General features: G+C 52.8%; 1 protein-coding gene across 2 annotated transcripts in view; it reads right to left on the bottom strand.

Moving 5' to 3' along the window:
- The window catches only part of CEP104 (centrosomal protein 104), a 40,130-nt gene extending 23,443 nt beyond the window's left edge, over nucleotides 1-16,687 (bottom strand). Inside the window, exons 1-7 of one of the 2 annotated variants that reach the window (XM_066374873.1) lie at nucleotides 16,442-16,687; nucleotides 9,481-9,607; nucleotides 4,397-4,570; nucleotides 3,939-4,077; nucleotides 3,240-3,302; nucleotides 2,884-2,960; nucleotides 136-304 (exon numbers count right to left, since the gene is read on the bottom strand). In XM_066374873.1, the coding sequence (XP_066230970.1) occupies nucleotides 136-304; nucleotides 2,884-2,960; nucleotides 3,240-3,302; nucleotides 3,939-4,077; nucleotides 4,397-4,570; nucleotides 9,481-9,593 (735 nt within the window). In that variant the 5' untranslated portion in view covers nucleotides 9,594-9,607; nucleotides 16,442-16,687. Of the gene's footprint in view, nucleotides 1-135; nucleotides 305-2,883; nucleotides 2,961-3,239; nucleotides 3,303-3,938; nucleotides 4,078-4,396; nucleotides 4,571-9,480; nucleotides 9,608-13,905; nucleotides 14,103-16,441 lie in introns of those variants that run through there. The other variant, XM_066374874.1, reaches the window with a different exon arrangement.
- Nucleotides 16,688-16,795: the final 108 nt, after the last annotated feature.

The following is a 16,795-nucleotide window of genomic DNA, read 5'->3' on the forward strand; positions in this document are numbered from 1 at the left end:
CTTCAGGAGCTCGCTGGACCGTGGAACCCACAGCACCGTTAGGCCTTATGGCCTGCCCACATGTTTACACGTGTGTCATTTTCCAGGAAGCCCGCACGGCACGGAGGCGGACCCCCCAGCGGGCCCTCAGCGCACCTTCTGCAGGTCGGCGATGGCCTGCTTCAGCTTCTTGGCATGGTCGTAGCACTCCCTGCGCACGGCCTCGCGCTTCCTCTCGTCCAGCCTGCGGATGATCTGCGCCACCTCTGGGTCTTGGTACATGTCAAATGCTAAGTCATCGAGCGGGGAAATGTAGTCAGACTTCCTAGAGGGAAGTGATGACCGTTTTAGAGCCAATTTCCATCGCAGGGAGACTGTGGGGAGGGGCCCTGGGGGGAAGGGCCCCAGGGGCTCAGTGCTGAGGACATGGTTGGGGAGGTGTCTCCCCAACTTGTTGCTCCTCGAGGTTTCCTGCCTGAGGAGTTAGCACGGCTTCAGGTCACAAGGCCACAGTGCAGCGGCCTGACCACACAGCCCACGGCCTGGCCCTGACCAGCTGCACTCTGGGCAGCGGGGCCTCTAAGCAGTTGGCCCCCACACTCCTCATGGCTCACGGGACATGGCCGTGCCTGGCAATTGCTGGAGATGGGAGAAAACCGAACCCCGCACCAGTGTCCTTGAGCCGTGAGCTGGTACCTGGGAGCCAGGTGTTGGGCTCGGCTCCAGCACCACCGTGACTGATGGACATTAAAGACGCTTCCACTGGGCTTTACCTCCAAGTGTCAGATGCTGTCACCAACCATCATGTCCTGCAGGATATCAGAAAACCCTCCCAGGAACACTCTCCTTGGCAACCATACAGCCTGTACTTCCGACAGTCTCCTCTGCTGTCCCCATAGCAGGCGGAAGCTTTGTTACAGCTCAGAGACTCCCAGCCGCAGTGCCGGCCCAGCGACTCAACATTATGGCCATGGTGCCTGCCCGGCAACTCAGCGTTACTGCTGCGGTGCTGGCCCAGGGACTCAACATAACGTTAACAGGGGACAAGTCTATCTCCCCATCTGTTCTAGTGACAGGACAAACGCCACGGTTAGCTTCAACCAGGGCATCTTTATAGACAGGTAAGTTTTAATTAAAATGTTACTTGTTATAGAAAAATTGGTTGGTAAATTCGTACAATAATGGACTCAAACAGGCCACGGGCGACGTCACCATCTGAGTGGCCAAGCACCACCCCGCTTCCCTGTCCTGGCACTGGGCACTTCGTGGATCTGCACAAGGTCAGTTCATCCTAGTGATGGCTAGTTAGCGACGTGCTCTCCTGTGTCCACAAGATCACTTCACAAGTATTACCAAAAGAAAGGTTATGCTCTTACATCTAAGTTGCTTCCCCTGAAGTCCTAGAGGTGAAAACAAAGACTTTGTTACAAAAATCCCTCAAAGAAAAAAGTGATGTCATGTGACACCTGAGGCAGGACTTCGGGGCGCTGGTGTCACAGAGCGGGCTCTCCACTCTCTGCAGATTGCCCCTTAAGCAATGGGTTGCACGTGCAGTGATGTGCAGCCTTCAGCACTCACACCTGTCACAGGCCTCCTCTGCCTTCCGGAAGCCCTGCGGGATGAGGTAGGACTGCAGAGCACAGTCTAACGCCCCTCCCGGCTGCCTACAAAGAGCCGGTTTCACAGAAACCACGACAACCGAGGACTCTCATCAGAGGGACAAGAACCGCCCCATCCTGCTGGCTGGAGTTCCCCTCGCAGGCCCTGTGCTGCCACAGCGAGGAGGTGGTCAGAAAGCCACGGAGACCTTGTGTAGGGCCTCCCGTGTACCTGGGCCCCGCCCTGAGGGGGAAGGACGGTGCTGCTAGTGCTTCAGCAGGTGCTGGAGGGTCTGCACAGAGCCCGAGGGTTGGCAGGTAAGACCAGTAGCTCTCCATCATTGTTTCTGATGACGACCCCAGCCCGCCTCCCCCAGGCTGCAAGGTCCTCACGGGGACCAGGCCTGCAGGCGACCAGGGCAGCCTCTGTAGGGAGCCAGGCTCTATGTCCACATGCCCGGCGAAGCCCACAGCTTCTGAGTACAGAATTCCCTCCACATGTTGTGCCTCAGAAGAGGCGCTTCAGTGTGAATTACTTTGTGTCCAAGCTCAGACTCCAGCAAGCCAAGGGAGACCTTACTACAAGTGGTGGGCAGAGTCTAAGCTTCTAGTGAAATGCCAGTGTGTGACACTTCCCTTGCTGGGGGGCCGCTGTCAGAGGGGGGCTTCCCTCCGACCTGGCCCCTGCAGCGGCCCCTTCGCTGTTGTCAACAGCAGCACATGCCCCGGGAGCAGTGAGGAGAAAAGGGATGTGCAGACTGGCTGCCGGCTGCGCTCTGCGCTGGCCAACCGAGCGCTTCCTACCAGAACCGAGGCAGCACAGAAAAGCACACGAGGCTGTCTGTGAAGCGTGTGGACAAGTAACTGGAGAAAGCTGTCCTTATAAAGACGGTGTGACGTGCTTCTCACTTCCATAGGGAATGAAGTTTTAAAAGCAGACGTACAGGGACATCTCCAGGAAATGACGCTTTGGGACAGTTAACGCCTTTAATTTTTACCTATGAATTTTCCTGTGCCAATGAAATACCAACGAATGGTTGGTGGATCTTTTTTCCAAATACATTTTAGAAACCTTCTAATAATAACTGAACGTTCAGGAAGTTAATCTCCAAAGGGCAACAAATGAAGACACAGAAAGAAACAGTGACCTTTGTCTTGAAGTGTGCTAAAACAATCCCCCCAGAGGCTCAGACAGCTCTCAGCTGCGATCAGAGGCCCTGGAAGAGGCGCCCTGTGGAGGCGACTCACTTTGCTGATTCTAAAGAAAGTTCCAGAAGTTCACTGCCTTCGGGAGTGGGGCTCTTACCCGGAGCTCGTTCCCTCCAGAGCTGGGTCCTCTGGGTTGTGGCCCAGGTAATGGTCAATCAGCTTCTCCCTAGAGGACTTTGGGAGCAAGAAGTTCTGCTTAGTGTCTCAGAGGAGAAACAGAAACAGCAGGAGACCTTCCTTACTAAGGATGGGCTGACGCAGAGCCGTCAGCGAGCGTCGTGACCCTGGGCTCTGGGAGGGACAGCTCCAGTTCTCCAGGAAAGAAGAGTTTAATAGCTATGCTTCAGTCGATTTCACAGAGATCTAAGATGACACCTTTTGTGACAAAAACAAATGCTTCCCTCCTCTTAGAAATAAATTCTCTTCTTTAGAAATGAAACTTCCCAAACTTACAGCATTGCTTTCCTCGCCGAAGTCCACAGGGTCTCCAATGATGTTTATCGCGACCAGAGCCACCTGAGTTGAATAAGCAGAAATTAAGTGTAAAAGGTTTGCAATAACACCACCCTCTGCACAACTGTCTTCAAACAGGATGGTGCATGGTGACACACATTGATTGTGAAATGTGTGCTAATGCACAGGATTATTAATAATGGCTACTGTAATTTTACATTAACATTTGAAGGATGAACCAAGCAGCTACTTTAATGTTTAAAGGCCATGAAAAGAACAGCAGCTTACACTCTTCCCAGTTTTAGGACAGCCTCTCAAGGAACCGCCGCTCAGGGTCACACCAACACGACCCTGGTAACTTAGATGATGAAGTGAACATCCTGGTTCACGCAGCTCGGGCCAAGTCACAGTCCTCCCCTGACAGGGAGGAATCCCTCGCACACCCTGAGACCACTGTAGCTGAACTGAGACGTTACTAGGGGCGGACAGGGGAAAGGCTTCCCCAGCTCATTGCGAGCCCGCTGCTGGCCCGGGCCTGCGACTATGTCTCAGGGCTCCTTCGGACTGGCCAGGCATCCTGCCTGCACTGTGATCCGGGCTCGTGGCTCCCACCAGGGGTGCAGAACATTCCTCCATAGAAGAACAGGACACGTAACCCTATGGAGAGCTGGGGCACCATCCTGGGACAGTGTGACTCACCTGATTATAGATGTTGTACTTGTTGGCATGGTTCTGGTGAAAAATCAGTTTCAGAAACTGCCCCACCGCGTCCACGTACACTGACTTCAGCTCCCGAGCTTTGCACCCCGTCTTCTCATTGTCACAGAGGGACACGTAGCTGGGGAGAGCAGAATGCGCACTTACGCTGATGGGCAGGATGGTGCGAGCCCCCCCATGACACGCTGGGCGTGAAGGAAAGCGGGTGGAGGATGAACAACCCAGGAAGGACGCCCAGATGTGGAATGCTAACGAGTGTTCTCTCGAGGCAAGTTCTGCATCTGAGAATTCAGGCTGGAAGTCACTGGTGGTGATGACCACGCTGCTCATTAACACAAGGCAGCGGGACACGGGACCAAGAGGAGGGGCGCTCGGGGTCATGGGGCCCTCTGGTGGGCGGCACCGCGCGTGGGCCCCAGGCACTGCCCTCCGGCCCTCACCCCAGCCTGCGGAACCGCTCTGCCTGGCATGGTGCAAAGTACTCGGGCAGGCTCTCGCTGACGTAGAACTCGACCTTGCTGGGGATCATGTACTGGTGCGCCAGCAGCTGCAGCTTCCTGACGCGGCAGCGCTCCACCATCTGGACAACCACCTCTTGTGGGAACGGGCAGAACCTGAAAGCAGACACCACTCTGGTTTCCCCACACAGTGAGGACTGAGCCCCCTCCTCCCAGGAACGCATCCCTTCCCAGCACGGTGAAGGCCCCGGGCTGTGCTCACAGGGCCGAGGACAGGCCCCCTGCCCTGTCCAGCTCCTCATGGTTGGACCGGGACCCTGGAGTTAGGAGGAATCTGACCTGCCTGCCACCTAATGAGCAGCACTGTGGGCACTGGGGAAGACGTGGCTCAAGGCACCTGGTTTATCACGAGATAAACACGCTCATCTGAAGAGGCGGTACGGGCAGAACGGAGCCCAAGGACCCCCCCTCCCCCCACCACCACCGGGAGCCTGCACTTTGGGGAAAGCCCTGCTTGCAGCTCCTGGTGGGAGTCAGCAGCGGCTGTTGCATCTAGTGTGTGCCCACCGCGCGTTCTCAGGGGTCTGTAGGGGACACCTGCCTTGACCATACGGGAGCTTCCCACTTCCTGGAAGTGACACAGCACATTAAAACCTAAACAAGAAGCAGCAGAGCCCCGGCGTGGGCCTCACAGGGCGTGACGATGGCCGCAGCCACCTGCCGCAGTGCTAAAGGTGGTGCCCACCACGTGTGCTGGGCTGGCGAGCCCTAGATTCACAGCACAGCGGCATCGAGGGCATCTGGAGCAGGGACGCATGAAGGACGGGACAGTCAGGAGAGGCCCCACCATTGCCAGTCACTGTCCTGGCCACACAGGCTCTGTCCCTCACATCTCCCCCCGTCCTCCCAGCAGCCACTCACCACAGACCGCAGCAATCGGATGGGCCTTGGTCTGATCACCCCGTGTGGGGCCGCCGTGTCAGGTTTGCTCGCGGGCTTACCAGCTCTGCAGCTTTGCTTGATTAGTGCGTGAGCACGTGTGCACGGCCTATATAGGCTATGGGTGCTTGTGCTTGAGAGAGCTGAGAGATGGGGGATTGTGGATGTGCAGATTGTCTGCCCGCCACTGTGAGGGGCCATTTTGCTGTTTGTGTGCCTGAGAAGTGGTTTCCCCTGCCTTTGTGCTTGTCCAATGTTGTGAGACTTTATTAAATGGGATGGCCCAACCCTTTCCGGCTCCGCATTTTTTCTACCATCTACCCGAATCCCATGTGGACCTGCCTGGCCTCAACTACCGGCACTACACCCTGTCTGCTGGTGGCCCTGCTCCGGACTCGCCCGCTGACCGTCAGACCCACCTGGCCTCCCTCCCAGATCATTCCTGTCAGGACACAAACACATGCTAGACACCCCCAGTGTAAGAAACCCTCCCGAGACTGCGTGTCCCTCTCTGGCTCCCGTCCTGTTTCCCAGCTGCCCTCCTCAGCCAATGCCACGCAGGAGTGAGGAGTGGTCACCACAACAGCTCAGGCCCATGCCCTCCGCCCCACACTCCCACAGGGCACCCCTGGAAGGCCCTGCTGCCCTCTGTGATGCCTCACGCAGCCCATACAACCACCCCTTTTGGCCCGCCTGCCACAGGGCCCTGGACTGTGCCCTGGGCCGGGTCCCCGTCTCCCTGCACTCACCACTGGGGTCCTGTCAGCCCCATGGCTTTGCACATCTCCTGCTTATGAAGGAATGCCAACTACACATCACCCTGAGTCTCATCCCATGATCAGTGGGCAACCTGCCATTTCCATGTAGACATCTGAGAGGCATTATGTGACCTCATGCCCCAGCTCCCTAAAACCTGCCCCAGTGCTCCCCACCTCAGCAGTGGCAGCATCTCCCACCCAGTGGCCCAAGCCTCTCCTTACGCTCTGACAGGATGAGCGGGCCTCCTCCCCGCCCTTGGCCTCCGCCTGGCTCCCTGCTGGGCAGTAATCTCAGGCATCACTGCAGCTGGAGCTGTGCCTCGCCCTGGGTGTGCGGAGGAGGAGGAAGGAACAGAAAGCACGTGGCTGCACGAATATGCATCTGGGAAGCCCTGCAGGTGCCATGTTTCTCCTGCACCTGCACACGTGTGATGGAGTGTATCTTACATGTTAGGCCCAGTAGGAGATTAACAACAACTGGGAATAAAATAGAACGGTGACGATAACGTACTGTAATAAAGAGACGTGACTGTGGTCACTGTCTTGGGGGTCCCTGCTGAGGGCCCCACAGAGGCTCCGTGCTTTCTGGGAAACACGTCGCTGTCCATGGGAACACGTTTCCTGCTCCGTCTTCCACCCACAAATGAACGCCTTTCCCACCCTAACCGAGCACTCCTCACGCACAGGGGCCGGAACTCGCTCAGTCCAAGGCGAGACGGCCAACCAGCACGGATTTCTTTTTCCTTCCTCACGATTTCAGGGTGGAAGGTTCAATCTCACTGTAGATCTCAGCCACCTCAGCACAGGAGTTTTTTTCCTGGTCAGGGTGAGAACTGCGCTGACAGGAAGCGCTTACGGCTTCTCTTGGGCACCTCCGCACAGCCAGCACCACCACTCCTGTGCTGTGGGGCCATTACTGAGGAAAATGAGGGTGCCCTGACCACGAGCCCTGAGATACGGTGACCATCCATCTGTTCACCAATGTGGCTACTAAGTGACTAACAGGCGGGAAGCATCTACAGCGTGAGGACACTGGACAAAGGGACGATTCATGTCCCCAGCGGACTGACTCAAGATTTCATCACATGACTCAGAACAGCAGGCAATTTAAAAAGCATGAACTGTTTATTTCTGGAATGTTCCATTTAAAAATGTTCCTTCTGTGGTTGAACCGCAGGTAATTGAAACCACCAACACGACAAGGGGCCTACTGTACGTGTAACTCTGAGGGACAGAACAGGACGAACGGGGAGAGTATGAGACAAGACGGTGGGGCTGGTGACTAGGGCAGACCAGACGGACTCAAATCTGCAGGCATCTTGCCTGGCATTTCCTGACACTGAGTTTTCAAAAGCAAAGGTTGTAAGAGAGGTGCACGTGGGATGGAGGGCAGCGGGACACCAAGCGAGTGACAAACACTCTTTACCCTCACGTGTGCCAGGCATTGACATGGACAGTGAAGACACCGTGCCCACATTCAGGGCACACACAGCCTGTCCTGAGGTCTCTCAGACACAGGGACTCCCCATAATCCACGAGGGAAACACCCTTTATTATGTAAAGAAGCCTCCAAAACTGTTTAAAAAGCATCCTTCACGTGGACTGTGAATGACACAGACACCTGAAAAGGCAGGTAGGTGTGCGTCCATCTTCTGGAGATGAACTGATGGCCCCAGGTTTCTGTTTGAATAAGAATCTGGAAGCAAACTCCTGCTGTGAGCCTCCCACTGCCTCGGAGCCACCTCTGAAGAGCAGACCCCTAAGTTCCTAGGTGGCAGAAAAACAGGAGAAAGGGAGCAAGGCCCCCATGCCCAGCAGGAGGCCGGCCCTTCCCCACCAGGATGCACCCGTGGGAGCCCAGTGAGCCCTCTCTAACCTGGGCCAACATAGCCCCATCCTCCCCGTGGGCCTGGCCGAGGGTGTCCTCTGCCCTCCTGCGATGCGCCTGAGCTCAGGGAACGCTGGGCTGCAGCCAGGAGAGCCCCAGCCGAGCCCAGTGTGAGTCTGGGTAGGGAGGGTGTCCATGTCTCCTTTCCTGCTGTGGGGTCTGAAAACTCATTACTATGCAATAAAACAAGGGATCTATTATGTCCCCAAGGGAACACACTACCATGTCAGTGCACAAACGGCCATCTTATTTTTATTTTATATTCATTACTGTGTAGTCCCTCGTCCCTACACGTGAGCACCTTTCACCCCATGAACACTGAACAGGTGGGGCTGCACGAGAACCTCTGTGGGAGGGAGGTGGGGGGGCAGGAGCTGGGGGGTGGAAGTGCATCCACGTGACACTGTGGCCCCAGCCTAGTGCAGGCCCTGGCCGGGGAGGGGCGAGACTGGGGTGACTGCAGACTGGGGGATACCGAGGCAGCTGGCATGGCGTGTGCCCAGCCCTGACCTGGGGAGGCTGGCCTGGCCAGCAGGCAAGAAGCTGTGGCCAGCTCAGTCCTGTGACCTTTACCTGCCTGCAGATAAAGCCCTCATCCCTGCAGCCGCCTCCTCATCAATAAAGGGCCACTCTGTCCCTGTCTGCTTCACCTCTCACCCAGCCAGGCTGCAGGCAGGGAAGAGAGTCTGGCTTGTCAGCCTCCTCCCAAACGCCAAAGGGGAAACACATGCTCCCTTTTAGTGGGATCTGCATTCACCTTTTCAGCAGGGAAGTGAGTAAAAGCAGTCCCGGGTACATGACGGGTTTAGAATGAGACACCTGTTGCACATGTATGAGCATGCACAATATAAACAGTGCCTTCCAGTGGGACACGGGTAAGTCATGAGGACCAGGGACTCTGCTGGCAGTGCAGGGACCTGACCAGGCCCTCGGCTTCTCAGCAACCACGCCGCCGCTGTGACTGAGTAATGATGGCCTCTCCAGAGATGCCCCAACTAGTATTGCATTACTCACGCAATGAACACGTTTATAAAGATGCACAAATATCCAAGACAATCTGAAAGACTTGCTGGGCTAAAGCTGGTGTACAGAAAAGCAGTTAGACACAGAACCCGACCCCATGAGCACAGCCAGGAAACTAAGAGCCTGCGAACACAGACCTCCCTGCACAGAATGCGGACAGCGGTGTGAGCAAACACACGGATGTGGGCAAACACAGTTCAACACCTGGGGGGGGGGGGGGCTGTCACTGTCTCTCTTTTTTGTATTTTCACATTTCTTAAGTAAAACATGAGTTAATGTTACTAGGAGAAAAGGCCCAACACATTTTCTTTAAGAACATCAGCAGAAGGAAGAAAAGGCATCATGTAATCAGAGAGGAAGGCGGCAGCAGAGGCTGACAACCTTGCAGTTCTGATGTCTGAGTTGAAACAAAATGAGAATGCAAGGAGTCCTCAGCCGAGGCCCCTTGTGCAGCCCACCTTGGTGACCTCCAGCCACTGACAGTCGGCGCGTGGATCATCAGTTCCCGGGCGCTGAAGCCGTCTTCATGTCCCGAAGAGCTGACCACAACGAATCCAATCTTGTGGGGCATTCTGGACACTGGGGCTGTTCATAAGAGCAGGAAACACTTCTTCAAAATAAGGAAACTTAGCAACATGTTATAACAATACCATCACATCGAAACTGTGCAAGCCTTGCTAACACACGAAGTAATTCACAATGTATTCAGAACTTTTCCATTACTTTGAAACAGTTCGTGGTTTTTTGTTAGGCGCTTTTTATAGGAGCCTCTAATTCTATGTAAGATCTCATTTAAGTTACTCTGACTTCTTCCAAAAATATATCCAAAAAGTTTGACCAGTGTCATGGGTTAAATTATGTGCCCCTGCAAAAAGTATTTAAGTCCTTCTATGAATGTGACTTTATTTAGAAATTTGCAGATGTAGTAAAAATTAAAATGAGGTCATACTGGAGTAAGATGGGCCCTACTCCAAAACGACTGGTGTCCTTCCAAGAAAAGAGACACAGGCATGCACACGACAGAAAGACCACATGACAGTGGTACAGCCATGGGAGCTATGTATCTACAAGCCAGGATACCAATGATTATCAGAAAGGATAATTATCACCAACACTGTGATTTCTGCCTTCTGGCCTCCAGGATAAACTGTTTTAAGTCAGTGTGTGGTAACAAAGTTATGGCACAAACAAGCTTTTTAGATGAGATACAAAGTTTTTTTTACATTAGGTAAGCAACTAATACAATCAGTACATCAATAAATTATACAAAAATAAGGGGGAAAAAGGACTTTTTAATCAACAGTGTAATAACTGCTAAATAAGAATTACTACCCAAGATGGGACAGCAGAAATACAGACAGAAATACAGAGTGCAGAGATGGACACACGGAGCCAGGATGAGTGACTGATGCGTAGGAGACACTGACACACATATGGGTTGAATGCTGTTTTTTTAATGTCATGATTTTTTAATGAACTGGACTTTGTTCACAGTTACACATCATTGTTCGGAAGGAGGATGTGTGGCATCTACTTTTGCCTGATAGTGTCCATCCTGGCCTGGTTTGAAAACAGCACCTCAGTCACAATTTCCCTTGGTGACCTGCCCTTCCCACTCCAGGATCTGAGGGGTGCAACATCCCACGCTGCACTCCTCAGCTTCCCACCCGTGGTGGCCGCTTTTCCCGGGTTGTTCTGTCCATGAGTTCCACATCCCTCCTTGGTAACTGGTTCAGGACAAAAGGACCCAAACTGGGCCAATGCCACTAGACCCTAGGACTTTGCTGGGGCTGCCAGGAAAGAGAAGCTTCATTTCCACTGTCACTGGCTGGAGGATAACACCTGTGGGGGCTGCTGGATGCCACCAGGGAGAGAGTTCCTGCCAGAGAGCAGGCTGACATGGGGAACAGTAATGTGGGAGGCAGACAGCCTTGTAGGCCTTAGGTTTAGCCACATTTAAAGCCCAAACCACTCATGGACTTCTGGTTTCTCTCCAGCTACTGAGCCCATCAAATTCCTCTTCAGTAAGCTAATCTGAGTTAGGTTTAGGTATCTGTAACTAAAATAGTCCTCGTTAAAACAGAGGAGCAAGAATTCTCCAGAATGTTTTTTGGGGTCAGACATAGTATTAATTAAAATTCTCAGTAGGAGGTAACACACAAATGTATCCCCCAGAAATCTTGCTTATTTCAACCTGCTAGATGTGTGGTATTGATCCTCCATTACTCGCACCGAGAACCGGAAGAGGACCACACCAACAGAGTCTTTATTGCCTGGTACCTGCTAATGTTTCTAAGCATACGTGAACAAAGCATTGGACACAGAAGGATAAACCACCATTAAAGACCCCAGTTTCTATTTTTATTTTTTTTGTATTTTTCTGAAGTGAGAAGCGGGGAGGCAGACAAACTCCCACATGCAGCCCACCGGGATCCACGCGGCATGCCCACCAGGAGGTGATGCTCGGCCCCTCTGGGGTGTTGCAACCAGAGCCACTCTAGCGCCTGAGGCGGAGGCCATGGAGCCATCCTCAGAGCCTGGGGCCAACTTTGCTCCAATGGAGCCTTGGCTGCAAGAGGGAAAGAGAGAGACAGAGAGGAAGGAGAGGGGGAGGGGTGGAGAAGCAGATGGGCGCTTCTGTGTGCCCTGGCCGGGAATCGGACTTCCACATGCCGGCTGATGTTCTACCACTGAGCCAACCGGCCAGGGCCCCAGCTGTTTTTTTATGCAAAGCTCACTGCAGATGTCACAATGCAGGACAGGGAAACTCAGTTAACTCAGAAAAGAATGAAAAGAAGTCACAAAAAAACAGACGCGTGTGATTTAACCCACTGTATTCTGTGTCCCTGTTTCCAGGGACGGAGCTGGTCCACCCACAGCCTGCAGCTCCTCCCACACGCTCAGGCTGTCAGCTTGGCCTTACTCTCCTCTTGACCTCACCCTCCCACTTCCCACCCACTGAATGCCAAGTCTCACGGGTCCTGTCAGTGAACAGGTGGTTCACTACATCCCCTCTTTTATTGTCTTTTCTAGACAACAGCTGGTCTCTCTCCCTGGAGCCCCGCTCCGCCCACTCCTCTTATGCCCCCACCAGACAAACCCTCCTCAAGCTTAGCTGGGGTTATCGGCTCTCTGTCCAGGGTTACAGGGCCAACTACGTCCTGACCCAATTTGCTGTTCCAGTCTCCACCTTCTGCCACTAATTCTATAGCCCAGCCAAACTTTCAAAAGATCAAAGTTACTTCTCTGTGCTCCCAATTCCCAAGTTCGTCCACCATCTTCAGAGCAGTACCTTTTACTTCCTATCCTGCCTTGGAAATAGTAGGTGTCTATCAAGTATTCTCGACTGAATGTGACAGTAGGTCTTGAACTTGTACAGTTTTGAAAGCCTACTCCCATTACCCAATGTACGCATAGACCTACTCCTTTACTCAGCACTTGTAACCGCTGTAGGCACAGCCCAAGAGTGCTCAGTGGGCCAGGGGCGGTCCCCAGCACTGGATACACACTCAACAAACCTTCATAACAACTACACAGGTTCAGCTTGTCACCCCAACTTTAGAGACAAGGAAATGAAGGCACAGTGAGACCCATGCCCATCGTCATCCAACTAGCGAGCCACACAGGCAGGGTCTGTTCCCAGCTGTCAGGGTCCAGTACCCTCTACCATGGCGCTAAGCCTTAAAAACAGGACCTACTAAAGCCATACGGAGGATTTGTCACACTATACCAGGGGTCGGGAACCTATGGCTCATGAGCCAGATGTGGCTCTTTTGATGGCTGCATCAGGCTTGCAGACAAATCTTTAATAAAAAAAATAATGTTAAAAATATAAAACATTCTATTGTATTACAATCCATTCATTTCCTACTGCTCATGTTCATGGATGCGGGTGTCTGGAGGCAATCACAGCTGTCATCTGGGACACCAAATTTTTTTTTTTAATTTTTTTTTTCTGAGGCTGGAAACAGGGAGGCAGTCAGACAGACTCCCGCATGTGCCCTACTGGGATCCACCCGGCACGCCCACCAGGGGGCGATGCTCTGCCCATCCGGGGCGTCGCTCTGTAGCGACCAGAGCCACTTTAGTGCCTGGGGCAGAGGCCAAGGAGCCATCCCCAGCGCCTGGGCCATCTTTTTGCTCCAATGGAGCCTCGGCTGCAGGAGGGGAAGAGAGAGACAGAGAGGAAGGAGAGGGGGAGGGGTGGAGAAGCAGATGGGTGCCTCTCCTGTGTGCCCTGGCCGGGAATCAAACCCGGGACCTCTGCACACCAGGCCGACGCTCTACCACTGAGCCAACCGGCCAGGGCCCTGGGACACCAAATTTTTATTGGATAATGCATAAAGTACACGGGTCGTGGTGAAGTCAGGAAGTAAAACTTCCCTCCTTTTAATCAAGTAGTCAGCTAGCTAATTGCAGAAACCCTTTTGACGAAGAAGATGGTTAAAAGAAAAAAAAGATGAGGAGTATCGTACTTTTCAGCAGGAACGAACAGAGGAATTAGCCTTTGGGGAGAGAGCAGGTTCTGCAGTGTGTCTAATATGCAATGATAAAATTGCATCAATGATACGGTCAAATATAAAGCGGCACTTTGACACACATCATACTACATTTGCATCGAAATATCCAGAGGGGGACAGCAGGAAGAAAGCATGTCAAGAGCTACTGTGTAGAGTGCAAGCTAGTCAGCAGCAACTCCATTGTTTGGATCCAACAAAGTGACTGGAATTCGGCTAGCTTTGCTGGTGCTTTAGCAATTGTGAGAAACGGAAAGCCATTCACAGATGGGGAGTATGCCAAAACATTCATGCTTGATGTTGACAATGAACTTTTTGATGACTTTTTGGATAAAGACAAGATAATCAAACTAATAAAAGACATACTTCTGTCGGCAAGAACTGTTCATGATGTACCATCATGATGGCAAATCAAATTAAGGCACACAAGTGAAGGACATAAATGCAGCACCATTCTTTTCTCTCGCATTGGATGAGTCAACAGACGTAAGCCATTTATCCCAATTCAGCGTGATTGCAAGGTATGCTGTTGGTGACACACTACGTGAGGAAAGTCTTGCTGTTTTGCCCATGAAAGAGACAACAAGAGGGGAGGATTTATTCAAGTCTTTCACTGAGTTTGCTAAAGAAAAAAATCTACCGATGGATAAACTTATTTCGGTGTGTATTGATGGTGCTCCGTGCATGGTGGGGAAAAACAGAGGCTTCGTAGCGCTTCTTTGTGAACATGAAAAGAGACCCATCCTAAGTTTTCACTGCATCCTACATCAGGAGGCGCTTTGTGCTCAGATGTGTGGCGAGCAGCTTGGTGAGGTGATGTCGCTGGTCATTCGGGTGGTCAAGTTTATTGTTGCCCGAGCTTTAAATGATTGCCAGTTTAAAACACTGCTGGATGAAGCTGGGAATAATTATCCTGGTCTGCTTCTGCACAGCAATGTGCGTTGGTTGTCAAGAGGGAAAGTGCTCAGCCATTTCACGGTTTGTCTGAGTGAAATCCGGACTTTTCTTGAAATGAAAAACATCGAGCATCCTGAGTTAGCTAACACTGAGTGGCTCCTGAAGTTCTACTATTGCGTGGATATGACTGAACATCTGAACCAGCTCAATGTGAAAATGCAAGGCATTGGAAATACAGTCTTATCCCTTCAACAAGCAGTGTTTGCCTTTGAAAACAAGCTGGAACTCTTCATCACCAACATTGAAACAGGTCGTTTACTACACTTTGAAAAACTGGGAGAGTTTAAAGATGCATGCACAGCAAGTGACCCTGCTCAACATCTTGATCTCCAGCAGCTAGCGGGCTTCACATCTAATCTCCTGCAGTCATTCAAAGTGCGCTTTGGAGAATTTCATGAGCGCACTCATCTTTTTAAGTTCATCAACCATCCACACGAGTGTGCAGTGGACAGTGCCGACCTGAGTAACATCCCTGGTGTCTCTGTCAGAGATTTTGAGCTACAAGCTGCTGACCTGAAGGCCTCAGACATGTGGGTGAATAAGTTCCAAGTCACTGAATGAAGATTTGGAAAGACTTGCACGACAGCAAGCAGAGTTGGCGAGAAAACACAAGTGGTGAGAAATGAAAAAACTTCAACCCGCGGACCAACTGATTGTCAAAATTTGGAACTCGCTTCCCTGTCACATATCACACACTGCAGCGTGTGAGGATTGCTGTACTGACAATGTTTGGCTCTACGTATGCATGTGAGCAGTCTTTCTCACATCTAAAGAACATTAAGACCAAGCTACAATCACGTTTAACAGATGAAACTCTCAACATCTGCATGAAGCTTAACCTCACCATGTATCAACCAGACGACAAAGCCATCAGCAAAACCATGCAGCACCAGAAGTCGCATTAATGGTAAGAAGTACTTTATTCATCATTGGTTAGCAGCAGCATAACAACGTTATTAAAAAGAATTCAGAGATTTATTGTACTTTAAAAGTGTTGGTCTTACATAAAATGCACACATTTATTTGTATTTAGTGTTAAACATATTGTATGGCTCTCAGGGAATTACATTTTAAAATATGTGGCGTTCATGGCTCTCTCAGCCAAAAAGTTTCCCTACCCCTGCACATTATACCATGTTGCTTCAATAGACCCAAAAAAAGACCGGGCATGTAGGAACCAGGCAGCAGAAATGCCTGGGCACAGCAGAGGCAGCCTCAGTCTGGGTATTTGCAAAGGATCCAGTTTTTGGTCACCTTGTAACCCAGGGTCCCCTCCTGTGTAAATGTTTATGTCTCACATGAGACATTGGGCATCACTTGAAAGATACTGCCACCAGGCTCTATAAAGAAACATCATTACATTTCGGGAAGAACCGAAGCTCCGTGGAGAGCTCAGTGATGAGCACGTAGTGCAGGATGAAGGCCACCCCAGCCAGCGCCGGGCTGCATGTCCCCGGCCTAGGCTCCCTCACCACCCAGGCTCGTCCTGCCGGGAGAGAGCTGATTCGGGCTCTTTCCCTGGTCTGCTTTCCAAAAGCAAACTGAAACATTTTAGCTACTGCAGGACGTCTTTGCTACAAGACTGAGGGAGGAAACTTTGTTTCCACCTTTCAAGAGAAAACGTCAATGTTACAATACAATTAGGTGGGGTTTTTTTTGGGGGGGGGGGATAGGGGTCGCGGGATCTGGTGCGAGTGCCTGAGACCTCGTGAGGTCGAAGAGACGCATTGTAACCAAACAAACGACGGGACGCGAACTGTCCTGTAGTCCGGGTCTCCGTCCGCCCGCCGCGCGCCCGGCACCGAGCTCGGGACCCCTGGGTGCAGTCCGTCCCCGCCACCGGCCCCGCCGCCCTCCAGCAGTGGGCGCCCCGCGGCCGGTTCACCCTGCGGCCACACGCCGGCTCCCAAGCCCCGGACCCGCGCCCCTGGCCCCGCCCCGGTACCTGTCAGGACGGATGGCCGCCGGATCTTGGCACCTGCACGACCCCCAGGGCCCTTTGTCCATCCCCGGCAGCGCCGTGCCTTTGGTAGAGCTCAGGCAGCGCCGCCTCCGCCGCCCCGGGCCCGCCCGCACCCCGGATTCGCAGCGGCGGCGGTGGCGGCGGAGGAGGAGCAGTGTTGGGCGCCTACGCCCAGCGGCCCGGCCGCCGTTGCCGCTCTCATGACAACCAGACCCAGCCCGGCCTGGCCCCGCCTTTTGCGCCTGCGCGACCGTGTCCCCATCGCGATGCGCCTGCGCACAAGACGGGACTTTACCTCCACTTCCCCGTGGCCTTCTGAGTAACGGAGTTTCCGGG

The sequence above is a fragment of the Saccopteryx leptura genome, chromosome 3, assembly GCF_036850995.1.
Source record: "Saccopteryx leptura isolate mSacLep1 chromosome 3, mSacLep1_pri_phased_curated, whole genome shotgun sequence".
In the NCBI taxonomy this organism is placed as follows: Eukaryota; Metazoa; Chordata; class Mammalia; order Chiroptera; family Emballonuridae; genus Saccopteryx; species Saccopteryx leptura.